The sequence below is a fragment of the Hippoglossus stenolepis genome, chromosome 10, assembly GCF_022539355.2.
Source record: "Hippoglossus stenolepis isolate QCI-W04-F060 chromosome 10, HSTE1.2, whole genome shotgun sequence".
NCBI classification, from domain to species: domain Eukaryota; kingdom Metazoa; phylum Chordata; class Actinopteri; order Pleuronectiformes; family Pleuronectidae; genus Hippoglossus; species Hippoglossus stenolepis.
This window is the reverse complement of record NC_061492.1, coordinates 25,030,751-25,057,311: the sequence shown is the minus strand read 5'-3', so window position 1 is coordinate 25,057,311 and position 26,561 is coordinate 25,030,751. Positions and strand designations below refer to the sequence as shown.

Sequence of the window (26,561 nt, the reverse complement as noted above, 5' to 3'; positions counted from 1 at the left end):
TTAATGAAAGATTTCCGTTTTTATTATGATGGGTTAGAGTGTAGATTGATGGGCAAAATATCAGTTTACATCTACAACACAATAAGGTGAAGGTCTATAGCCAGTGCAGATCTGTCAGGGTCATTCATCCCTGATCAGTGTTTAAAGCAGAGCTGATAACAGTAACTGATCAGTTAAAACAACAGGCTGTAAATCATATTTACCGTTTGTGTGGCATCTGCACGACGACGAAGAAAGAAAACTGCTAATAGGCTGCAACAAAGCAAGAGCAGGAAGACGAGCTAACAGCACAGTGAGTGTTATCAGTGCTCGTTTCTCGTTTCTTGTAGAACTCAACTGACCCCTTTCTCCCCTGAATATCTGTGTCCTTCCATGTTCTACACAACCACTCAGCAGATACACTTCAAACTTGGCGGGTGAAAATCTAACGACCACAGGAATACTCCACTGCATTTGCGGGTACCACGGGTTCGTGTTTTCTTTTCCACTGAGAAAACAGTCACAGATGATGTCGCTGATAACATCATCAAAGTTCACACTCCAGCTTGATGGGCACTGCACTAGTTGACAAGATAAAGGTTGCTTTATACAGTATGTGAGCTGAAGTGGGACTGCCAAGACAGGTGTACAGGTTTGAGACAAGTGAATTCACCTTCTCAAAACAACCCACTGACCATGAGTCCCTAATGAGCCGGGTTCCTTTTGAACAGTGTACCAGGATATTGACAGTTTCACCTCAGAGCAACAAGTGATGATTCTTATTCTCTTATCTTCAGTGAAGTAAATATTGATAATGATGCTCCACTGTGTTCCTGGTCCAATTTTGTGAGGCTAAACTTTTCCTTAAACGACACTATTACATCATCATTCTAATGGAAGAGAGACAGTTTGGGGAACAGTAGATTGTCAGAATAAATTAAAATTACACCAACAAGTGTCTCCTGAGCTTTTCAACTACATATCATGCTCTTCATCAGCATTCAGCAGTTTGCTAAATTTCTCCCAAAGAGTTGGTTTAGAAATGTACACGTGACCCAGAGTAAATATTAAACTTTTGTGACATGGTAACAAATGGTCATATATGATTGGAGGATGGTAATCCGCTGACATTTGACCCTGACTGGATTAGGAAGGGGTCAGACTCAGGGAGTCAAAGGACGTCTGGAAAAAGACGTGAGGACATCCAATGCATCGAAAGACATTAGCATATATCTCACCTCCTTCATATACAGGTAGGGCTTTCTGAGCCCAGATATTCAGACCACTCAACTATAAAATTCGAACATTTATTCGAACAGTGGGAAAAGATACGTATTCCACCCGTCATGACCCGCTCAGAGGGCAATCACTGTCAGCTTGACCCATTGCATGCCCTCTTCATCTACCAGCAAGTCGGTAATATACGCAATATAACGTTGTTTTGTTGTGAAAATAGAGGACGCTAGCAAGCAAAGACGAATTATGGGATCGAGATCCTGCGTCTGCAGGGAGGGTTAATGATAATTATACTTTAAGTGATCAGACTTGAGGAAGCGGCCCCATTATGACCACTTGTTGTCACTTGGGTCACCTGAACCAACATTTTCCGATGGAGATGAAATGTGGCCAAAGGCTCAAAGATGAACTCTGTCAAATAGTATCAATCATGTATGTCAATGTAAAAGTACCACAGTACTGAATGTGGCTCCACAGTATGGTGAGTGATAATGATAAGTGTTTTCAGTAAATGGGTAAAACTAACAGACCCCATGACCACACACACTATTATAAGGTCCAATGTAATAAGTGATAAGCATGAAAGCCTGTGCATCAAATGTGAGTTTTTCAGTCAGTATTGGCTTTGTATCAGTGCACAGTTAGTTAGCACTGAGTCCTGTATATGGCTTTCTCAGGGGCAACAACAGTGATCACTGTGTCACACATCAGTCCCTTTAAGTCACATCCACAGATACTCACTCTAACGTGAACTGACTACATTCATAAAGATACTTTTAAAACAGGAAATAAAACAGCTTTTTAAGAAGGGCTGTAGCTACGTAATTGTTATTCAGCCTGAAATTATTTGAAGCAGAGAAAAGAAAAAAAGAGGCCAGCGATGGTCTTAAATCAGCAGCACACCCCAAGATTCTCCATAGAAAATGATTGTCAACTCAAAATATAGTGGACACATATGGAGAAAAACTGCAGTAATAAACCAACCGCTTCACAACCAATAACAGAGGTTTTGGTTTTGTGGAAATAACATTCACCTAACTCTATTTAGTTTTTTTTAATTCATCTGATGATCTGCTGGGACCTGTTCTGCACCCCTCCCACCTGCCACAAAAACCTTTCAATGCAAACCTACATTTCAAATTTAAACACACTGATTTGAATGTGAACATCGTTGTTTCTTTCAGCTTTGATATTTCTGAGTCATTTTAGAGACACAAAAATAAATAAATAGCATGGGCTGTGGCTGTAAGCGGAATATATTTATTCACTCCTCTCTTTGGGAATCTCTTCAGTTCGGCTGGCACTTTGGTCGGCCATTTCCATTTGGCCTTTCTGGTTTGAACTTCCAGTGGAGTCCAAAGCTGAATGAACATCTTTGCTGACCCTCTCCTGAGTCTCCTCCTGCACTGGCTCTCCATTCGCCTCCATCCTGTACACCACCTTCTCCCCATTCAGGAGATGACTGTGCTCTTCCACCTGGATCTCCTGGCCTTCCTCCACTTCCTCCAGCTTGCGGAGGATAATAGGAAGCTTTGCGTCTGGTTCAGTATTCTCCAGCAAAGCGATATCGCTTTCCTCATAGTGAGGCAATGGTGCACCCTCCTCCAGCTTCTTTTGGAAGTGCAGACGTTTAGCTCGTCCACTTGATGACACCTTCTCCAAGATCTGCTTCTCAGCCAGACGCAGCTGGATGGCCACGCGAGAGTGCAGAGAAAGATCAGGTTTCTCCAGCATGAAGCGGTCCTCCTGTATGAGACCAGGCCAGGAGATAGGAAGCAAAGAAAACGAGAGAGAAAAAAAAGAAGAATTTCACATATTTGATTCGGTAGCTCTTGTTGGATCTTTGAACAGGATCCTTCAATCCCCAGAAGGAGGGGTCCTAAAATAAAAAATAAACTACCTGGTATCAAAGAGCTGACAATTATACCGTTGATTGTGGCCTTCAACAAAAGGTATAAACACTTTTGGCTGTAGACGTGTTCTACAAAATTCAACCCTTACAACCCTAAAATGTATCTGCAAACAGAAAACTCTAATCAAAACCTTTAAAATAAATTCAACTCCCGTAAACTGACCTCTGAGGTGGTCTTATAGGTCTTGAGCAGCAGAGCAGCTCGGGTCTCCAGGAAAGTCCACAACTTGATCTCGTTCTCCCAGCTGACAGGGAACTCGCTGTTGCCCAGGGTGAAGATCTTATTAATTGCATGGTCTCCGAGCAGGTAGTCCTTTAATTCTTCTGAAATGAAGCTACATGTTAGCCTCTGTTCAAATGAAACTAAAACCTAGATTAAACAGGACCGGGACACACTGCCTGCATCACATGTGAATAATGTGTGCAATATGCTTGTGGAATGTCTTGGTTTTTATTTTGATGCCCATGTTAACAGGTTTTTGGCAGCAGAGTTTTGTGTCTCACCTTTTTTTCCACATGAGACGTGCACGGACTGTTTTGGATTATTGTGTGTATTGTGTGTAACACCGTTACATAAAACTAACACATTTCACTAGTTTCAACATCTCACCTACTGTAAATCTATATATGTCAGAGACCTTTTAACCATTTTAGTAGTTTTGTGATATAAAAGGAGAAAGTGGAGGCCACATGTGTACTGTACATTCACAGATGAAACCTAATGTAGGCTTTAATTATGTTACGTTATGTAAGTAATTTTAGTGTGTCATTCCAGTGTGTATTAATTTCATAATTCTGGGTCTCATTATCTGAGTTAAATATTTAATGCTTGCAAACAAGAAATAGGCAGTTTTTTTTTCTTCAGAAAAAGTGATTGTTTTTCTCTTTGGTCTATGTGGGTAATAACTTCAGTTAAAATTATTGAAAGATTAAACAAATATTCTTGTCACATGACACAAAAAAAGACCTCAAAAGGTATGAGACTGTGCCTTTATATGTGATCAGTTTCTTTGTCCCTTCCTTCTATCAAAGATGTGTGGAGCCATTCATAACCTTCCACACCATCAGTCTTTATCCAACTTCCTCTCATCTCAACACTTTAACATGGCTTAGTTACATGGAAAGATGAAAGCGCCCTAGTTGTGTGTGCACACTATTCCATCATGTCGCATCTGTTAGGACACACACACACACACACACACACACACACACACACACACACACACACACACACACACACACACACACACACACACACACACACACACACACACACACACACACACACACACACACACACACACACACACACACACACAGGGACCATTTTAAAGATTAACATGCAGCAAAAAAGTGAATAATATATCAAGCGGGGTCATCAAGACGAGTTGTGTGAAAGAGGAGGATGTGGCCTTGTGTGGTTGGGGATTTATGACACCGGTGCTGTTCTGCATACATGCCGATGAATATTGCAAACTCCCAGCGGATTTCTCCTTCCACACATCTGGTGGCCTGCCTTGATCAATTAAGCAGCTTGGGAATGGACAGGCCTAGCTCTTCCCCTTTCCTTCTCCTCTACCTCCACCCCCTCTATGTCTCTTCCCCTCTGCTGGTGTTGCGGAGGAAGCAGTCACTTGGCGATGGTCCCGGAGGAGCGTCAGATACTGTGGCGGGCTTTGTTTTAGAGTACGCTACCAGGTTTGTCGCTTGGAGGTTCCACAGGGAATGTCCTGCTGCTGACTTGTGTGTGTGTGTGTGTGTGTGTGTGTGTGTGTGTGTGTGTGTGTGTGTGTGTGTGTGTGTGTGTGCATTTCTGTCAGCGTCTTACCTTCCGTCATGCAGAAGACTCTGAGGAAGGCTAGGAGCTGGGCTGAAATGGGGGGTTCATTACAGTGCAGAGCAAAGACACAGGACCTGAAAACAACAGCATACACACCAAGTTACACATCAATACACACTCCCAAGAAACAAGAGGCCAAATATAATATTTAAATAGGTCCACTGTTTCAATCATATAAAGCATATTACATCCTGGCATTCTGAACAGACGGCAGAGAATGCGTGAGATGATGAACTTCAACCTCATGTCTGTGATTTGTGAATATGGGCTATACAAATAACATTTCATTGACTGATTTATTGATGTACTTTGTATAATCTTTTCAAAAATCTCTATAAACCACATGAAAAACAATAATAACGTGACAGGGAAAAAAACAATGTATGAGTGAGATGTCCATTATACAACTATGGATACTGTATTTCAGTGCCCAGTCTATTCGGAACGGGGCCATTAAGGAACACCACTGCTTCCATCTCACTCATCAGAACCTCTTCAAAACTCTGTAAGAGCAGCAGCTTTTAAGTAGACACCCAAAAATTGGCTGGAACCACAAGTAAGTAAATGGAAAGACGCAGTTAAAAACTTGTATTAATGAGATGATTAGTCACAGGATTAGAAATTTAGCCTGTTTGTTTGATGTTAGATAGAGGAGAAAAACTAAGTTATTATTATGCAATAAAAACAGTCAAAGATACTCCCTCCATACGAGGGTGGAACTATCATATAAAAAAGATTTCAAACAGAAATGGGCTTCATCTTGTAATAGAAAGTATAAAATGTAAAAGTGAGGCGATATTCCGCTCTGTCGCATCTGTCTGTGAAAATAACGTTTGTGTTGCAGCTTGAAGGACAACAAATCATTACATTATAAGCCAATCTCTTTTACACAATATTTGTTCCTGCTTGAGCCAAGAGATCGATGTGGCGATGGGCAGCACAGGGTCGACATTATTACACCACACAAACACATTACAGCCACCGCACTATTACATTAGCCCTCTGTCCAGCTCAGGGAAATGTCTTTGCTGTGTCTGTGTTTAAAAAAGTTGTTTTCAATGATATTTGTAAAAGAACAGTCCGATGTGTTCACTTATTTCCACTTTTTCAGGGAGTAACACAGTTGAGGTGAAATGAGAAAGGAGTGTGATGATAGCAGCCGCTCCACATCTTGACAAGGCCCTGACACTGAGAGTATTAGTGTTTCCTTTGAAAATGATCTACGAGCATATCTGTCAGTTTAATAGAGCGCCCCTGCAACAATGGGGAATGTTTCATTTAATTTCCACTGTTGAGATTTCGACTGTCATCAATAAGAGATTAAAAGGCGTCTGATTAAAAAATGCAGAGCAGAGGATGCTGCATAAAATTAAGAGGCTAATGATAAAATGATTAAACTTCTTGGTGATGAAAGTGTTGGGACTGATGGGAAGTTGATTCTTGGTGGGGAAGGAGAAAAAAAATAAAAAGACATGCTGCAATATTTATATTATGTTTCAATTATGCCGAAGGGGAGGCCTAATTGGTTGAAATATCTATTGTTGGAAGACAAACGTGCACCATGGTTATATGAAGGATACATGGAGTTGGTCGTGAGCCTCGAGCTCCCCTTGACCCATATTAAAGACTTCAGAGTAAAATGCTTCAGGCTTAGTTTGCAGTTTCAGTCACTCATTAGAGCTGACACCATCTTTGTGGATAAGAAGCAGGAAGAGGAGGAATTTTGGTCCTTTTCAAATAAACACTTGTGAAGAGTGACATAAAGGAGGGTTTGGACTTACGCTGGGATGCCGGCTCGTGCCAACACTTCCGCCTTCATGGCATACAGGCGCTCGCTCTTACTGACACCTAACTTGATCTTCACTCGGTCATGGGCGTTGTCCTGGTAGAAGAAGCCGTTGTGGATGACAAACTCAGCATTTGACCTGGTGCCATAGAAGATGTAGATCTACAAACAGAACATGAAATAAAAGGAAAAAAACATATTTATACCAGTTTTCATCCTCTGCAGGCTGTCTGTCGAGAAGAGAGACGTGTACACAGACGCATGCACGCACAGATTTCATGTGTGTGATCTCTGATGCAAACAAGGACAATGAAATAATCTTTACATGAACAGAAAATATCACTAACAGAAATTAATGAAGCATTTTACATAAAGTTTGTAATGTGTGAGAGGAGTGAGAGCAGGAGAGGAAATGCCAGTCCCTCTGAATCGTCCCTGATCATCCCTGCGGTAATGAGAGCAAGGCGACAAGGGACTCTCTTTCTCCTCCATACTTTTAGCTGGCTCTCTTCTCACTTTGCTAAGCTGCTGACATCAGTAGCACTGATAAGGGGTGTGTGTGCAGACTGAGTTGCAAAGAGAGACAGTAAAGTGTGAGCAACAGTAACCTGTTCATTCTCCTTGTAGTCCTGCAGCGCCACACATTCACAGCGGTCGTCCTCCAGGTTGTACCCAGTGGTGATCTGCAGATCAACAATTACCTTTACTCATCAATCCTCACCGCTGCTGAGCAAACACATTTTTATGTTCATCAAAACAACATCTTCCACTCACCAGCGACCATGAATTTTCTTTTGCGATAGTGAAACTGCTAAGCTCATTGTGGGAACTCTTGGGTTACTGTATAATTTATAAGGTCGTGACCTGAATATGTAAAGTGCCTTGAGATAACGTATTTTATGATTTGCCGCTATAAAAATAAAATTGAATTGAAATTACTGGGACATGTACATTTATCACAATACATGGACAAAGTGTCCAGAGGTTTCAATATAAGAGCCTTAAAGCCTTGTTTGTAACCCTAGCAAATGTCCATCAGTATAAAATAGTGTGTGTGTGTGTGTGTATGTTTACCAGTCCATTTGTGTGGTTACACATGTCCCACAGGGGGATGAGAGCCAGAGTGACGCGGCTCCCGTCCTCAGTCGGGATCTGGTTCTGACGGGTCATCACTGAAGACACCGCCCACCTGTCACATACATCAACTTATCACTGCTCAGTACTGTTGCGTTTATTTACTCCACTGGCAGGGATCATGTGATCAGTGTGAGAGGGGGAGTTTTATCAAATCAACTGTGGTATTACCATGTAAAGAGAAGGCTTGCATCTGATGAGGAGGGAGAGAGATGGAGTGAGAACAGAGGAGGTAAAGATGGAGGGAGAAGAGGGACTGAGGGCCTGGTTCTCTCACATGATCATTCTAATATATTACAACTGGAGTTACTGAGATCTGGGAACAATCAGACAGGCCTTTAAACCATCCTTGGTGAGCATCATCGTGTACCACTACTGATGATAACCGTAATTTATCCTCAAAGTAGTAATTCATATCATGTTAATTATACATATCCTATAATATACATATGCAATAATATCATGGAAGTGCCTTTAATCCTTTCTTAGTTAGTTATTAGTTGTGATTATCATTTCTACCACATGTGCTGTGCAAATCTCATCTCTGCCCCTCTCCTTGCCCGACCACCCACATGGAATTAGGGCTGAAGGTTTTATTTAAAACCATGAAAAACGAAAAAGTAAACAGACAGAAAGAAGTCAATATGTTCTATCTGTCTATGATTTCCTCCCTTGTAACTGAATCAGCTGACAGCTATTCAATATTATATTATATATATATGATATACTATAAATAATAATATCTTTGGACCAAGAAGCCACCCAATCATCATATATGTACTTCTACATGTAACAGCACCACCTCCATTCTTCTGTATTATCAGCATGATTAGGCAAACCTGGAACCATGATTACAATAAAGATACATTAGTAATAAAAGTAACAAACTATGAAATTATGTGAAAATACTGAACTATCATGCAAAAATCAAATGATATTAAACATATATTACAGTCATTAATTGTAATTTTTAAATCTTTATTAATGGATAAAATACTACATTTGTGGGTCTTTCTCCCAGCTTGCCGGTGAACCGCAAGGCATTCTGGGTACCCCTAGGTTGGAAGTGAGGGTCTGAAAAATCTCTGTTTGGAGGGGTATAGAGCCCTACCCCTCCGGCCCAACAGGTATTGGGACAGCATACCCTACATGTGAACGCGCAAAACGAAGGGGAAGGGCTAAGGGGTAGGGCCAAGGGGTGAAAGGGGATTGGGCCTAACTCACTCCTTAAAGAAATGTCCCAGTGTTTCTAGATCTTAACAGAACACACCATCAGAAAACTGTGAGAATATAAACCAGGCATCTGCACTAAACCAAAATGATTCCTCTGCATTTGTTCCAGTTAAATTAGCAATACAGAAAACAGGCCCCATCCAACACACAGACACACACACTGACCTGTAGTCATCAAATGTGAAGCTGTCCTTCAGGGCCAGTTTGCTGGCTGCAGGATGAGTCTGGGGATGGAGGAAAGAAGGTGGATGAAAGGAACAAGTAAGAGAGAGGAAAAAAACACATCAGTGAGAGGAATTTCATTATGCAGGTATGCTTGGGAGTGAGGGTGGGCTGCCTGGCAGGGATGCCTAACAAGAAGGACTGGGAGTAGGGGTCCACCGCTGGGGTGTGTGCACATGTGTGTATATGTGTGTGGTCCGTTAGTGCAGTGTGACACTCGCTCCCCACCATACATCACTGTCAACTTAATTTGTTGTGGCCAGCAGCCGTCATAAATCTGCCTCATCAATTTGGGCCTGAAACTGTGTGCGTGTGTGTGTGTGTCCAATGTTGCCACCGTCAACTAACACAGCCATTTAAAAAGTGTCCTGAGCTTAAGCAAGAGAAAGAGAGAAAGAAAGAGAGAGAGACACTGTGTTAAACAGAGACCCTCAGTATGCCGCCTTTGCTTGTTTGCAATGAAACACAAACCCCAAGTCCTGGCATTCTGGAATCAGAAACATATTGATGATGACTTGTAACACAGCAACGCCGGCATCCTGTCCCACCATTCGACCTGGCTCAGTGACTATCTCTGCTTCTAGAATGAAGGTGGAATAATAGTGTTTGTACCTTTGATACTTAACGGCTGGGCAAAAAACATTGAGCAGGTTGTGTAAGAGAGCGACTGCAACAACACTGAGCTCCTGACAATAGTTTTGGTTAGGAAACTGAATCAAGTCACAGACAGGATTTAATAAAGAAGTCCCTAAAGGTCATCTTTAAAACTTAAGATACAGTAACTACACACTAAAGCTTGCCTACCAACTCAAAGCATGACTCTGCCTCATTTGACTTAAACTAAACTAAAAACAAAATACTGGTAAAGCTTCCACTAATGTTTAGGAAAACTCACACACTATGCAGAAGGAATGACTTTACCTTTAATACCATAACACCTCCATGTTAGTGAATTTGACAAGGACCAAACTAAAAAGTCGAAGTACACATCCAGGGAAAGGCTTTCCCAACCATGACCTTACTATCAACATCAACAACTCTGTGGTCGCCCCCACCTAGACCGGGTGGAACCTGGGTGTGACACTCGACAGTCAACTCTCCCTTACTGCCAACATTACTGCAACAACCCGCTTGTGTAGATACACGCTGCACAACATCAGGAGAATGCGTCCCCTTCTCACTCAGAAGGCAGCACAGGTTCTGGTCCAGGATCTGGTCATCTCACGCCTAGACTACTGCAACTCCATCCTGGCAGGTCTACCTGCTAATGCCATCCGACCTCTGCAGCTCATCCAGAATGCAGCAGCTTGACTGGTCTTCAACCAACCTAAGTTCACACTACTCCACTCCTCTGCTCCCTTCACTGGTTACCAGTGGCTGCCCGCATCCGCTTCAAGACACCAGTACTTGCATACAGTGCTGTGAATGGATCAGGTCCAGTCTATATCTATCTCTGTATCTATCATTTAAAGTTAAGCTAATGTTTGTCTACCTTCATTTACGTAATAATACATTAATATTAAATAGAAAACAACAGAAACCTGGACATAAGGTACATTTCAGGATTAGATTTTTGTAAATGATGGGCTAAAAATAGTGCTATGGTCTTTGAACTTCTTAAACACAAATGTGTCTCATGCTAACTGCATTCAGCACTTCTCCGAAATACACACGCACGCACACGCACTCACACCTCAGGGTAAAATAGAGTCACATCATATTTTACCTCTGGAGGTGAATGTTTGCTATGTTTGTGTGTGTAGAAGTGTGTTACTAAAGCGTGTCCAGAGGTGACACTGATTCATCTTTACAGGTGAGTGTGGAGGATCAGGCTTGTCAAGTTAAACAAAGTGACCAGGCTTGTATCTCTCTCTCTCTCTCACGCACACGCACACGCACACGGTTTGTCTCTCTCTTACATTGTCTGTGGTATTGACTTTAATAATTTGACTGCCACTAATGGCATATACACTTTTCAGTGGCGGCAGCAATGTACTGGTTCTTCTCACACCCACCAAGAGATGCTCACTTCCCACAACAAATTTAGTTAGATTTGGTCACATCTACAGCCAACATGTATGAATTCACATAATTATCCATTCACCTCAATAGACAGACTTAATATAATATTTTCTGAGCGTTTTCAGGCATTGTTTCATTGTAGAGCCGTGTGCAATGCTTTTTGCCTGCTGTAGCTCTCTCTCTCTCTCCCTCCCGCTAACAAATACATTGACTTGTCTATCACAGTCAGACTGGCCATATACAGAACTGGGAGAAATCCCATCCTTTCAATGGACCATCAAAACATCCAGAAAATGTTTAGTGTCATCGGCAGAGCGAACGCAGCATAACATCTGTATTTTCTGCTATACCTGCCCATGTTACAGCAGGCATGAAACAGCTCATCATAACACCTACCCTCTCTGTGTACCTGTCATTCAGGTGCACATGTCAGAAAATGAGTTTAGTAATTTTTTTTACATTTTGAACTAAGTTCACGGTACATCATATGTAAACTGATTCGTTCAGTTCATCATTCACAAAAAATATGAACGCGTTCAATGAACTTTCCTACTCCTACCTACATGTGTTAAAGTAAACCTCTGGAGAAAGTCCGGTCCCAACTCTCCGGAGAACATCTGCCAAATCATTCCCGGCACAGAGACATAAAAATCTAAATCTACATTGCAATTAAGTGTGTACAAAGTGAAGGTGTCTGAATACTTTCTGAAGCCAGTGTAGATCAATGTGTGGCTGATTACTTACACATACACGAAAGACAGAGGACAAGGAGGAGGTGAGACGGAGAGAAATAGACACATACAGACAGACATGCAGAGAGAGCGAGAGAGAGAGAGGTTTTTGAGGAAGGTACATTCAGGTCAATTCAATTCAAAGCCAATGTGACAAGCTAATTTTCCAGCCCGGTCATCTGAGGAGGAGTAGGGACGCAGGGACAGAGTGAGGGGGCTTCACGAGAAGTGTGTGTGTGTGTGTGTGTGTGTGTGTGTGTGTGTGTGTGTGTGTGTGTGTGTGTGTGTGTGTGTGTGTGTGTGTGTGTGTGTGTGTGTGTGTGTGTGTGTGTGTGTGTGTGTGTGTGTGTGTGTGTGTGTGTGTGTGTGTGTCCGTTAAGAAAGGAGATGCATCAAAGATGAGGGGACAGGACACACACACACCTTCATGAGCCCTCCTCGCTCAGTCCCCATCTCAAGCCAAGTGCACGCACAGCTCTTTGTTTGTGTGTGTGAGAAAATCTCCTCTCCTGATAGACAAAGTCAAACTCTAAGCATCATTTTTAAATATGACACTGTACCAAACACTTTCTGCACAGTGACTGTTATTGTGGTGACTAAGGCTTCTTATAATGCCTTAATGCTAATGAAATAATAATGTCATTGTCACTTTATCTGTTCATTATTTTCCCAATGAACAGATTCATGGTGTGGTCTAGAAAATATCAGAAAACTGTGGAAAGTGACCATTCAAACCTCCCAGAAAGGTATATTCATGTTTCATTTTTACACAACAATAGAAAATCCAGAGACAACGCACACAGTCACAAACTGTACAACAACAATAAATATTCAACCCTTACATTTGACAAGCTGCAACATAAATTACCAATATGAATGAAATGCCTTTTTAAATAGTTGATAATTAATTTTCCGTTGGTAAGCTCATCAATTAAATGACTAATTGTTGCAGCTCTGGTAGTGACTATAAAATCTCATATAATACAGTAACAATATATTACACAGAATATGCTACATTAATCTATTTCTGTTTTCTATCTAGATATACAAGTATTCTGTCATTAGTATTATATATTCTGTCCCTCTTGTTGAGGTTTAAGGGCAGAGGATGTCACACCTTGTTAAAGTCCTATGAGACAAATTGTGATTTGTGAATATGGGCTATACACACTCTGGCCACATGAGGCCGGGCATTGTCCTGCACCAGGATGAACCCAGGGCCCTCTGCAACAGAGTAAGCTCTGACAATCACTCTGAAGATTTCATCCCGGTACCTACAAGCAGTCAGGGTTCCGTTGGCTATGACATGGAGGTCTGTGCGACCCTCAAAAGATATCCCTCCCCAGACCATCACTGACCCACTGCCAAGCCGGTCATGCAGGACGATGTTACAGGCAACATAACGTTCACCACGGCATCTCCAGACTCTTTCACGCCTGTCTCATGTGCTCATTGTGAACCTGCTCTCATCTGTGAAGAGAACGGGGCTCCAGTGGCGGACTTGCCAATTCTGGTGTTCTCTGGTGAATGCCAATTGAGCTGCATGGTTCTGGGCTGTGAGCACAGGTCCCACTAGAGGACATCAGGCTCTCGTGCCACCCTCATGGAGTCTGTTTCTGACAGTTTGGTCAGAAACATGCTCACCAGAATCCTGCTGGAGGTAATTTTGTAGGGCTCTGGCAGTGCTCCTCTTGTTCCTCCTCACACAAAAGGTGCAGATACCGGTCCTGCTGCTGGGTTGATGCCCTTCTAAGGCCCTGTCCAGCTCTCTTCGTGTAACGGCCGGTCTCCTGTTATCTCCTTTATGCTCTTGAGACTGTGCTGGGAGACACAGCAAACCTTCTAGCGACAGCACATATAGATGTGCCATCCTGGAGGAGCTAGACTATCTGTGCTACCTGATTGGGCTGCAGGTACCGCCTCATGCTACCAGTAGTGACAAGGACACTAGCAGAACACAAAACTAGAGAAGAATCAATCAGGAAGGATAAGGAGAGAGCAATTGTCTGTGGCTTACCACATGCAAAACCATTCCCATTTTGGGGGTTGTCTTGCTTTTTGCCTCTCCACTGCACCACTTTCATTTGCACCAAAGCAAGTGAAATTCATTCACAATCACTTGTGCATCCTAAATGGACAGACACATATATTATGTCATCAGAAATATATATTCTGTCATTGATATAAGATATGATATGAAGTGATACTGGGTTTGACAGTATCAGGTTAAACATTCTCGTTATTATCCCACAGTAGATGCTTTCACCAGATTATTTAAAAATCACATAGTTAGGCCTTGAGAGAGCTGCCAATCACTGCAACAGCATTTCCCACTACTGGAGACTGCAGTGCATTTCAGCTGTGATTCTCAGGCATAACATATATTTTTTTGATGTGAAGAACTCAGAGCCCATTATTACTTTTATTTGAGCTGCAACTCCAATTAAGTTTATTGTTTCTGCAACAAGATCTGATACCTCAGACAGGGCAAACTCAAAAAAAACATCTCACATGTGCTCGCTGACTGTTTTAAGTAATTTATCTTCTGACAAACATGACTTAGTATTAACATATCACCTGTTTGATTAGAAATATCCCATTTATCTTTTAAGATTATTTGTTGATCCCCTGTGGGATTGATCGCTGAGGTTTCAGGCAAACATAACTGTACAATATGTGTTCACAAACAACATTATTAACAAAATCAGTCTTAAAATAGCTGCAACTTTCTTTTATAGAGAATAGAATACCAGCAACAGTTCCCTTTTTTTTTTATATCAACCAAATAGCTGCACAGCACTAAGCTGAGCCTGTGTCATCATAACAGACACACTCCCAGAGTATAAGCAGAAAACTTCACCGTCAGCTTCATTGACAGCCTCTAAGCTTTATATCCACTTCATGACAACAGTTCAGCTCATCATCCACACATATGACTATTCAGGTAAATATGGTTACTAATAGAACGCCATTCATACATATACAGTACAACTATGAATCACAGTAGCTGACTGATTGGTCAGTAGTAGTTTGAATAAAAGACTTCAAACTTTGCAGAGCTGTTCAGAACCACAACAGTAAGAAAGCCAAGGGTGTTCCGACCATGAGTCTGAGTCTTCATGTTTATCAGAGATGATTATCATCATGAATCAGAAGAACATGATTATAATAAAAGTATTTACAGAGGGGGATTTGTGACAATCTACACTGAGCTTGTTTCTCTGGCTCACTGACCATTTAAAACACAACACTCCCGCCTAGTGGAGTCTATCAAAACTGCACTGTACAGTAAGAAATAACAAATAACAAAAGCTATAACCAAAGCATTTAGCTATGGTTTCTTCTACATGAATTAATTATTTATATTTGACACAATATATGTAATATTATGGAATTAACTGAAACAGACAAATAATTAACCAAACACACACTTTTGAGATTTTCCAATAAATACAGATATCAAGGCTGTGAACATTCAGTCTCCTGCCTGTTCATCATATTACTGATATGTAGCAGCTAACAGAAGACAAGAAGAGGAAGACTGATTCCTTTCACCATGCTACACTCTTATAATGGGAAATTAGCATATTTTCTGATCACTATCCTACTATCTGTTATCTGGGCCTGTTGACAAGTATTTCATCATTTAGCACAATCTCTATATCGTATTCCATGTTGGCACATTGAGACTACTGATGAACTCTGATGAAGCTTCAAATTGAATCTTTTCCCACACTGATCTTATAATATAAATCACTGTCATATTTATATCACACTATGATTAAAGGAAGTTTATGCCACAATCCTCAGTTAAATTTCGTACATTCTCTACCCTCTAATGGCCTTCATTGTTGCTTAAAGGGATAGTTCACCGAAAAATAAAAATGCACTTATTATCTACTAACCACTGTGCCGATGGAGGGGTGGGTGAAGTGTTTGAGTCCACAAAACACTTTTGGAGTTTCAGGGGTAAACAGCGTTGCAGCAAAATCCAAAACAAATGCAGTAAATTGTGGCCAATTCTTCAAAAGTAAAAGACAACAGAAAAAAAACATAAAATGCCGCCATACCACTCCTGTGGTGTCATCACACACCATGTTTTTAGCCTAAATGTCTGCTGTGGTCCACGCACGAATGCAGCTCCAGAGGAGGATATCAGAAAACATTAAGGCTAAAAACATGGTGTAAATGTTGATGTTTTGAGTCAAATTTGAATGTCCAGACACTTGGATGACACCACACGAGCAGTATGTAGGCATGTTATGTTTTTAATGTTGTTTTATTATGTCTGAAGATATGACCACCGGTTACTTCAATTGTATTGGATTTGGCTGCAACGCTGTTTACCCCTGAAACTCCAAAAGTGTTTTGTGGACTCAAACACTTCACAAAGAGTGCATTTTCATTTTTCGGTGAACTTAAGATGCCAGGGAGTTACTGACTGCCCATACTGCTTGTTAAATCTGAATCTCCCACGCATGTGAATATATAAAACTGTGCAAAACCTTGGCACCAGCTCACATCTGTTTGTTTCAGGCTGCACAACACAATTTGACGACAGAGAATCTGTTCATTAAGCATTCTGTAACGTTGCATGCCTTTGATTATGTTCTGGCCCACCATCTACTAGCTGAGAAGAAAATGGACCCCTGCACTCGATCATAATGGCAGCAAGCCTTCGCACCTCCACTAGTCCCCCCTTTGGCAAAGCAGCTCCTGCAATAGGTGCATTATGACGCCGAGATAACACTTTGTTTTGTTGAGTAAGATGTGGGCGAACTTGGGGACAGTCACTGCTCTGACTGCGTCAAATGTCAGAGCATCATCGGTGAGTTCAATATTCTTCTCTGGGGTGAAAGCAAAAGATGACACTGATGAGAAACCTGAGAGCATAATCTGCAAATCAGATCAGTTAATTCTTGCTCAGGTACAGGCGACCTTAGTCACCATGGCGACATGTTTTGTTCTCAACTGTAACGACCAAATGTTTGATTTCACTGCTGCACTGATTGACAGCTCTCAGCAGCAGCCAAGGCTCATGGGTAATATAATATTTAGACCTATCCCAAGATAACAGACAAAACACTGTGAAATTGTCAGGAAAAGTGCTGTGTTCCCATGGTCGGTAGAAATATGAGCGACACACGCAGTGAGATCAGAGCTCGTTCACATTAAGCAGCCGGTCAGTGACTTTGTAGAAGAACAGTGAAACACAGAGTTTCTCTGGTCACAGCTGCTCAGTGATCAGCTGCATCATGATCAGAGCAGAAGCTGCAGCTGGTTTGTACCGAGCTGGAGTTTCTGTGTCCTCCTCCACTCTGCTCTCACTTGAACTAATAAACACTCATCACTAGTTATCAGGACCTGATCAGCACATGAAGTCACTTAGTGTTTGTTTGATTCGCTCAGGAGTTTATGAGGCTGCATTTAAACATCATGAAAATGACTCATCAACATGTTGTGCTCAGTGCAACACGAGACGTGACGCTCAGTCAGGACTCAGTGTTAAAATGAGGGGAGCGACACACAGACATGATCCGACACCATCGATTCATAACCAAACATATGACCGTACGTTTGTCACCTAAATCATCCCAATAAAAAATGAACTATGAACGTGAACTAGTTCATTTTCATCTGCATGAACTGAACTTGGAACTCGTTCTTATTAAGAGTGAACTGGCTCAACACTGCTTCTACAGATGGGCTCAGATTCAGCCCGGCTTGACACACACGGAGCAAGTGCTCCTCTCCACCAGCCGAGTGAGTGAGTGAGAGCCAGGCGACTCGAATGATCTCCACTGGCCGAGTCAGAGTCCACCACGCCCAGCTAGACGCACACAGAGCGAGTGCTCCTCCCCACAAGCCGAGTGAGTGAGTGAGAGCCAGGAGGCTCACACGAGCTCCACTGGCCGAGTCAGAGTGCGCCATGCCCAGCTAGTGTTTTACTTTGTGTAGAAATAAAAAATTCAGCGACTACAACTATGTACCAGCTTTGTGTATGTGTATGTGGGTGTGAGTCTCCACCTACCTGGACCAGTTTATAGAAGTAGGCGTACTGCCGTGCAGTGTTTTTATACTGGCTCAGAACATCCTGCACGGCCTGTGTACCCAGCAGCAGCTCCACTTCGTCTTGCTGGTAGTAAAGCGGCGTGTCGTACTCCTGGGGAAGAGTGTGGATGTATGGCAGCCACTGGGAAGCCGTGTTGGCCCGCTCACAGAGCAGGTGGAGGGCCAGTGTCACATTGCCCATTGCCTGTAGGATGCGGTCCTGGCTGTACAGAGGACCTGAGGCCCAGAGAGTACAGTCAGATACAGGACAACAGTGCTCTGAGCAGCCTGAACAACCCTGCTGTTGTTGTGTTGTAGTGAAAAGTGAAGAAATGTTCAACTGTGGTAGAACAGAATACAGTAGCCACCCAAGACATTGATTTGCAGAACGACATCTAGATTAAAACCTGCTAGAATATTTTTCAATGTAATGAGAACCTATGTCACAATGGAATATTTATTTCAACCATTGTTGTAGTTGTTTGCAAAGATTTCCCAGGGGAAATTACATTAGTAGATTTCTGAAGTGAAAATAAGTCAATCAAACCTCTGTAAACAGAGATGAAAAATGAAGCTTCGTTCTTGTTTGTCTCATCTACTTAAAAAAAAGAGACAAAAACCAGAAGCATTTTGAGAGAACATACCTCCCCCAAGGCTAACGCCCTATCTCTCCATGTCAAAGTAGTGTTTACATTGTTAATCTAATCTATAGCGGCCAGCCATATTCTAATTTGTCCCACCAGTTTCATAATGAAGAAAACATTTTTTTTTTACACTTTTCATAATAAGAGATGTTTAACTTGGTGCTGTACTCGGTTGTCTCACTGTATAGCTGCGTGCAGCACCTTTTGCAGCATTTTATTGTCCAAAAAGTTATGACATCCATGACAGTCTGACCTCATAACTTCAGCAGCAGTTGTGTGCATATCCACAAGTGGCATGCAACATACAAATTCTGTCTCTCACTTGAGAACTTCTCTTTCACTCTTCAATTTATGTATCTATCACTCTGGATCTGTTGCATGTGAGCCCGGCCTTTGTGCATGCATATGTGCACATGCACGCACTACAGCCATAGATTGAAATAATTCTGTGGAAAAAGCTGCAAAGAAAATGAGAAAGCCCATTTATTTGGATCCGCTCAAAAACGTAACAGGTTCTTCCTTCACGTCCCACCCTTTGACAAAATTTCTTGCAAGTCTATAATCTGCCTAACAAACAAATAAACAAACACTGATGAAAACATAACCTCCCTGGCAGAGGTAATAAGACTTGTATTTTCTTCCATAATAAAAAGGATGGCCAGACCTTTGCACACCTGTATATGTAGCCTTGACATGTATTATGTTATGTAACATTAAAGAAGATATTTAACATGAGGTAGTTTTTCTTTTCTCCTACATTTAATGGATCAGATTTGCTCTCAGAATGATGCAGGTTCCTCACAAACACTTTTATTAAAAGTAATGAACTCATCATAAAAAGTTCTTACCTAGAACAGAGTTCTGGGCTGACTCTACTGTCATCAGCATCTTCCTGGGAATCCACAGGAACAGTTCCTCTGCCTGCACCATGCACATAAACACGAAAATTCAAAGATCAGATTTTTAAATGTAGGAAGTAAATGGAATCTTCACTCCTTTAACAACTATTTCCTAATACATGATCAGCTTGTGGCATTCGTGGACTAGACTAGAAATACTGATCAGCAGACACTAGAAGATCCTTTAAAAAAAAGAAAATTGAATTAAGCTTTCAGGGCTCACCTTGATGTCCATGGTGGCTCGCAGGCCGTAGCCCTCTGTGCCAAAGTTGGTCACAGTGAAGCCGTCACAGGAAGCTCCATTTTCCTCAGCCCAAGACATCAGTTCTGGGAAGTAATCCTCTCTACTACCCTCAAACACCACTGACAGACCTGAAAACACAATCAATGTGTAAGATAATTCACTTCAATTTTAAAGTCATGAAATAGTGAAACCATTTCTGTGTGTGTGTACATGTCCTCACCCTTCTGTTTCTTGCGGATCTTCTCAACCAAGCCTCTAATTTGGGTGTACTCCTCCCACTCCTTACCAGCAGAGGGTGCTGCACTGCTACATTCTGGGAAAACACAGGGTAACCATAAACATGTCGGCTGAAGCATACACACAATACGACCATGATACCATGTTAACCTGCAACTACATAAAAGCATAAGTGAACCACAGCAGCACAGAGAGCACATCAACAGTGACTGTGAAACCTGAAAACCGTGAAGTATAACAGAGTCCTGGTGAAAGAAAACAACTGATGGACGCTAAGGACATTAAATTGACTTTAATCCTAATTCAGGATTAAGTCAGTAAAGAGTTCTGGTTCAGATAAACAGCAGAGTTGAGAGGTTCTGGAGCAGACTACAATCTTTTGTCTACTTTCTCTGCCTAAATTCTTAGGTTTTCTGCATGTTCAGGTTCCATTTAAGACTGTTTATACTACATGGAATTAATTTAATACATGTTTAACAACCATATCATCCAAAGTATGAAAGCACAATAAATAACCAGCAAGGTTATGGAAACATGAGTCCAGTGTCAGTGCTAATCCCAATGAGAATCTTTGTGCCTCTATGACATCCTGGTCGTGTATGGAAGATTATAATTCTTGTCTTTTCCAGGGAAAGTGTCAGGGCCCAGGTCTGACAGAGGTTTTGTTGTGATTCCTCCTAAAATGGAGGTAACAGTAGATCATCTGTAGAAAGTAGACTTAGGCCTTCCACGATGGACCTGGATTTTAGTAGCTCTTGAGTATCTATTCTTCATTTAGTACTCTGATTTGGTAGTTTGACATTGATAAAGATTCTGCTTTGGACTGAATTCAGTGCAATAGTATTGTGTAGGTGTTTCCATATTTCACGATTGTGAATAGTTAATTGTTAAAGTTAAATAGATAGAATTCATCCCATCCATTCTTTGACGGCCAATGAGAATGGGCATAGCGCCGCGCCGAACCAATCATGTGGCTGGGATAGAGTTACACCCACATCAGGTTAGGTTGACGCACACAGCACAGAGCATAGGAGGAGCAGCACACGTGTTAATGTTTGGGCTCCTGCAGGGAGGAGGACGACTCTGCATTGATGCAGTGACTGAACATATTCATGTTTTCAGCTACCTTCATTATTTTAGTGGGTTTCCACCGCTGAATACTTATAACACTGCTGCTTCAGGATCAGGACAGACGCTCATTAAAGGTCCGGTTGTCCTGTGTCAGAGTCTCTGTCAGAGCCTGCTTCCTCCTCACTCCTCTGACCTGCACTCACTTTACACTTTAACAATAAACACCATCACTGATCACAAGTTATTAGGACACGAACAGTACTGATGTTAACTTTCTGTTTGTTTGATCTGCTCTTGAGTTTATGAGACACATGTTTAGACCTGCTACACAACACGAGACGTAACGTGATCGATTAATAACTAAATACATGTGATTATCAGTCATTGTGTGAGTAGGGTTGGGAACCGAAACATGGTTCCAAATTAGAACCAAATCCAAAATGCCAAGTACATTGAGTGTTATAATATGGGAAATGTATTTAACCAGTAAAAATCTGCTTATCAGTTCCTAAACTGCTGGGTTGAGTGGTAGAGCGTTCGTCCGCCAACCACAAAGTCGGCAGTTCGATCCCCAGTCATCCCCATCGGCATGCCAAAGTGTCCTTGGGCAAGATGCTGAACCCCGAATTGCCCCTCATAGAACCCCCCCAAAAAATAGATGCACTGTATGAATGTGTGTGTGAATGGGTGAATGGCAAACTGTAATGTAAAGCACTTTGAGTGGTCATCAAGACTAGAAATTATGAGGGGCAATTCGGGGTTCAGCATCTTGCCCAAGGACACTTCGGTGAGCAGCCACCACTTTGTAAGTGTAAATGCATCTGCAGAATTATATCTGTACCTCTCTACCACACAGCACAATGGGCAGGATAGCACTCAAATATTGTAAGCATGATTTTGATTGGAATTTGTGAGTGATGAAATGTTCTCTTGAAGCCTAGAAACCTACAGATCTTGTTATTCAGTAAAGAAAAAAATTACATTTCCAGGAGTGATGTGGAATTAAACTATACTCAACAATCCATATGTTATCCAAATCTCCAGCTCTCTTTAGAGGGAGTTAGCATTTAGACATGAGCAGTGGAGTGTGGGGACTGGGAGAGTGTCCCAAATGAAAGAGTGTGAAGGAGAACTGGGTGTTGAGGTTTAAAGTGAACGTACTTTGCAGCAGCTCAGAGATGAGATTCATCATCTCTTTAGGTGAAACCACAGCGCTGGCTCCTGAGCCCGACTTCTGAGTCTTCACTCGACTCTTCTTTCCCATGGTGCTGGATGGACAACTGGGCTGAGAAAAAACACCACTATTAATGTTAGCATAGCATCACACACTTAGGACTTATTGCCAACATCATGTTTACTGTGTGAAGTTAACTCGTTAAACAAGCCGTTGTTCTTGTGCAGCCAATACATTTCTCCACTTTGCTCTATGCCACACAGACAAAGCAGAGTCACACTTGACCTTTTCATTGCATTTCTGAGAAAGTCATCGTCATTGTTTTGATTTGTAATTTCAAGCACTGACTGCAGTATCTGAGAGGGCCCATTTGATGATGCTGAGAACACATGTAAAAGGACTTACTACTATCTGTTCTGGACAAATTAAGAAAAAAGATTTCGTATTTATTATTGACACAAAGGTTTTCTTGTACACGTTATATATCATGGCTGCCTATATTGAGTCTGGTTTTGCTAGAGGTTTTTTCCAGTAAATAAGTGAGTTTTTTCCCTCCACAGTCACCAAAGTGCTTGCTCATTGTGGGAACTGTTGGGTTTCTCTAAATTTTAAGGTCTCAACCTTCTATGTAAAATTGCCTTGAGATCATGTATATTATGATTTGGTGCTTTATTCATTCTTTTACTCTACATCTGTCTATTGGTTCAGAACAGGATTAGAATTTACTTATGTTAATCATATAAAGAAATTGTTTCAAGAACATCATCAGCATTGTCTACATACTGATTGGGTGAAAAATTATATATATATTTTTTTTCTCTTTCTTTATTCAAGAGCGTGGTCTTTCAATTTGAGAGCAGGACTTATTGCTTTGATTTTCAGACGTCATAAGGCTGTCACTCAAAACCTTGCACTTGCAGCTCCTGCTTCGATTTTTCTGCTTGTCCTAAAACTTTGTGATGGTTAAGGTAAAGGTAAGGGGCTGGGGAATGCATTGTGTGAATGCATGTACTTACAACAGTGGAAAGACATGTCAGTGTCATGTCAGTGGAGGGAGCAGAGCCTTGACATTCGTCAAACATAATCACAGTAAGGGTAGATGTTAGTTCCTAAGGCTTGGAAATAGTCACATCCTGTCACATGACCAACCATAATTTACATTGACCACATATGCAGTCCGATTTAGTTTGCTTTATAGCCTTCTAAATATTTGTTTATGATTGGACATGTGGAAATATGGTCCTGGTAATGTAACCAAGCCATCACTGGGCCAAGTTGTCCTGATAACATTACCTGCAACTAAAGAAAATGTTTCTGTTCACTTTTATTCTGTTTCCACATATCTTATCTACAGTATATGAGGTGATTGTATGAGGACCTTACAGTTGTAGTAATTGAAAGCACATTTATTTACAATGTTTAATAGCTGTTCAGCAGTCCTGTTTACAAGGTTATAATAACATAAGTATACACTGTGCATATTTTACTACAATGCATGGTAAAATACATAATAACTATTAGGGACACAGAATATTGACAGTTGAAGAATTGCACTTCCATCTTGATGTTTTGTGTCAGAAACACTTCTGAGTGTAGGAAAGGGAAAAGAGTTCTAACCACAGCTCAGGATTTCTACTTCTGCTCAGGGAGTGATGTGACATCATGTATTAATATGACGCTGTGCCCTGCTGGAGTTTAACTCATATTGTGAGCTCGAACATGATACAGCAGAAAGACGAGAAGAGAGCTGATCGACATAATCTCCACCATAAAGAACCCTATAATAACATGATCAACTTGACCTCCAACCATCAACATTGTTGATGCACACCTACATAGAATTATTCACTGCCTAAAGTTATCAGTTTTTATCTTTAGCTTCTTTGATTAATCTGTCAACTTCTTGACGAGAATAACAGATACAAAAACAAAGCTGGATTTACAGCTTCTGTCACATCATGTGGATTGGTGTCCTGGTTGGTCATGTGACACAAGGGCACGCCTCCCAACCCTTAGGATGTTACGACTACCAGACAAGGCAGAGTAGCAAGAGACAGACACCAAAACCTGAATTTCCGATCTGCTAATCCATCTCATTGGTCTCACTACCAGTCAGACATTATGTTGGGAATGGTAAATTACAGTGTGAGTTCAATGATTTACATACATTCATATAAACACACGTACCAACCAATGTGAACCAGTTTCATTTCCAACAGCTCTTATTACAACTAATATGGATTCCTCCTCACTGAACTGCTCGCCCCATGTGCTCTACCTCCCTCTAACACACGCACGCACACATACACACGCACGACAGTTTACCAAAGCAGAAGAAGTGGCTGAGTCCGTTTTTGGCAACTGGGGTCTCTTTCAATCTACCCTCACTTTACAACCATGCGCCCAGGACACGTGTGTCTCCTCTCGCTCTCACAACACACAGCTGCTCAGTGAAATCCAGTAGCAGTTGTTACTGTGGTCCAAAGCCAGTCATTTACAAGAACAGAACTTCAGGCAGCCACTTCCTCGTTCTGATGCAACTGCTGATTCACATCACTTTAATCCACCACTCAGAACAAAACACCAAACTTCATGATGAGTGGAAAAATGCTTGATGAATTATATCCCTACCTTTACATCAATATTTTTGAACAGTTTTATGACCAATCACTCATTCATGATCATGACTGTTATCTGGGTCTATTATTCTCTATACCATATCTACTCTAGTGCAACTTTACTGAAAAAAACTAAATCCAATATGGTGTCCTGATATTGTGTACGAGGCTTTTTGACGGAGCACATAAAAACTTGTGTCTCAGATTTCAAGTCAATCATGAGAGTTCTAGAGTTGAGCCTTTTCAAATTTGGATGTTGGGTCCTTAATTAGAGCGCCACCACCCGGGTGATTGGTCTCATATTTCTTAGGAGGCCCATGCACATCATTTCCTGGGCCAGGTTTCATGTTTCTAGCATGGCAATTTGAACTGTAGCAGAACACAAACAACAATAAAAACAACATGTATATTATTACTATTACAAAACCAGAACAATCGTGTAAAAGTTGTAGAACCAGCGTTAAGAGGCCCTTTAGTTTCCCTGCAGACCCGGGCTACATTTAAAGTGTGCCTGGGTTGAAATCCTTGGTTGTTTAGACATATTTTGTATGCAAATTACATGGAGAATATCTATACATAAAAATCCATATTTTCAATTAAATAATCTCTACCTAATCCTAACAAACCGACTCCAGATCAGCACGTACACACACATCCCAACAGGTTTTCCCACACCATCACCAACAACGTGCAGTACTGCTCTCAGCTCTGGATATTCAGATGGTTTTGTCTAAACTAAACCAGCAGACACTGGAGGGTTGTATCCTTTAGGAGCTACGATCGAAACGTTTCCACCAGAAACGGATGACTTGAGTCCAATAGACTAAGCTTGGTGCTCTGTCAAACCCTGCAGGAAATAATATAGCTTTTTTTATAAAAAGTTGGGCTACCCCACCCACTACGGAGCTCACGACAGTTAGCAGCGTGGCTGCTCTCTGGAGTTCTCTGTCATGTTAGACAGCTGGTGACAGAAATCACTCAACACTTTCTGACTAACATTGACCAGGTTTGGTGAAGTGCCTATCAGGGCTTGCTTTTTAGTTCCCGTAGTAAGACATGAACACGGTTCTCCCCTCCACCCACTGCCCAGCACCAGTTAGCCCCCCGGGATGTGGCAGCCTCTCCCGCTAGGCCAGCAGCTAGCTCCCTAACACCGAGGACTCAGGCCCATCCGAGCAGAGCCGTGAGCGGACCGAGGCTCGGTACCGACGGGAGCTCAACCATCAGCACCGAGTAACGTTAGCGAGCTAGCTGTTAGCTACTAATCTGTCCTGCAATAGAAGCTGAGTTTCAGAAGGAGCTAATCTGCTGGTTAGCTAGTTAGCTAAGTTCGCTACTGTAAAGCAGCCTGCACAGTACATACACACAGTGACACGGAATAAGAGTCGCGTAGTCAGAACTGAACCATAAACCCCAGTAGACCTTTTTCTCCGGTTCACTCGTACCTTTCCACTGACAGCAACGGTCCCTCTGTTCCTGCGCACAAACCAACCTTGACCCAGCCCCGCATCTGATTGGTGGGACCTCC

The 26,561-nt window shown here is 41.8% G+C and overlaps 1 protein-coding gene across 4 annotated transcripts; it reads right to left on the bottom strand.

Moving 5' to 3' along the window:
- setd3 (SET domain containing 3, actin histidine methyltransferase) lies at positions 1–26,561 on the bottom strand. 4 transcript variants are annotated; one of them, XM_035169057.2, is made up of 13 exons: positions 26,479–26,561; positions 22,403–22,526; positions 20,154–20,246; positions 19,913–20,061; positions 19,639–19,711; positions 18,127–18,383; positions 9,286–9,344; positions 7,828–7,942; positions 7,362–7,436; positions 6,749–6,915; positions 4,956–5,041; positions 3,291–3,451; positions 1–2,961 (listed from the first exon to the last, which is right to left on the bottom strand). In XM_035169057.2, the coding sequence occupies exons 2-13, from the start codon at positions 22,503–22,505 to the stop codon at positions 2,476–2,478; spliced, it is 1,824 nt and encodes a 607-aa protein (XP_035024948.1). In that variant the 5' UTR covers positions 22,506–22,526; positions 26,479–26,561; the 3' UTR covers positions 1–2,475. The 4 variants fall into 4 exon arrangements, with proteins under 4 accessions (XP_035024948.1, XP_035024947.1, XP_035024945.1 ...); XM_035169056.2 differs by having other exon boundaries at positions 3,291–3,448; positions 22,403–22,521; positions 26,479–26,557; XM_035169054.2 differs by having other exon boundaries at positions 22,403–22,521; positions 26,479–26,556.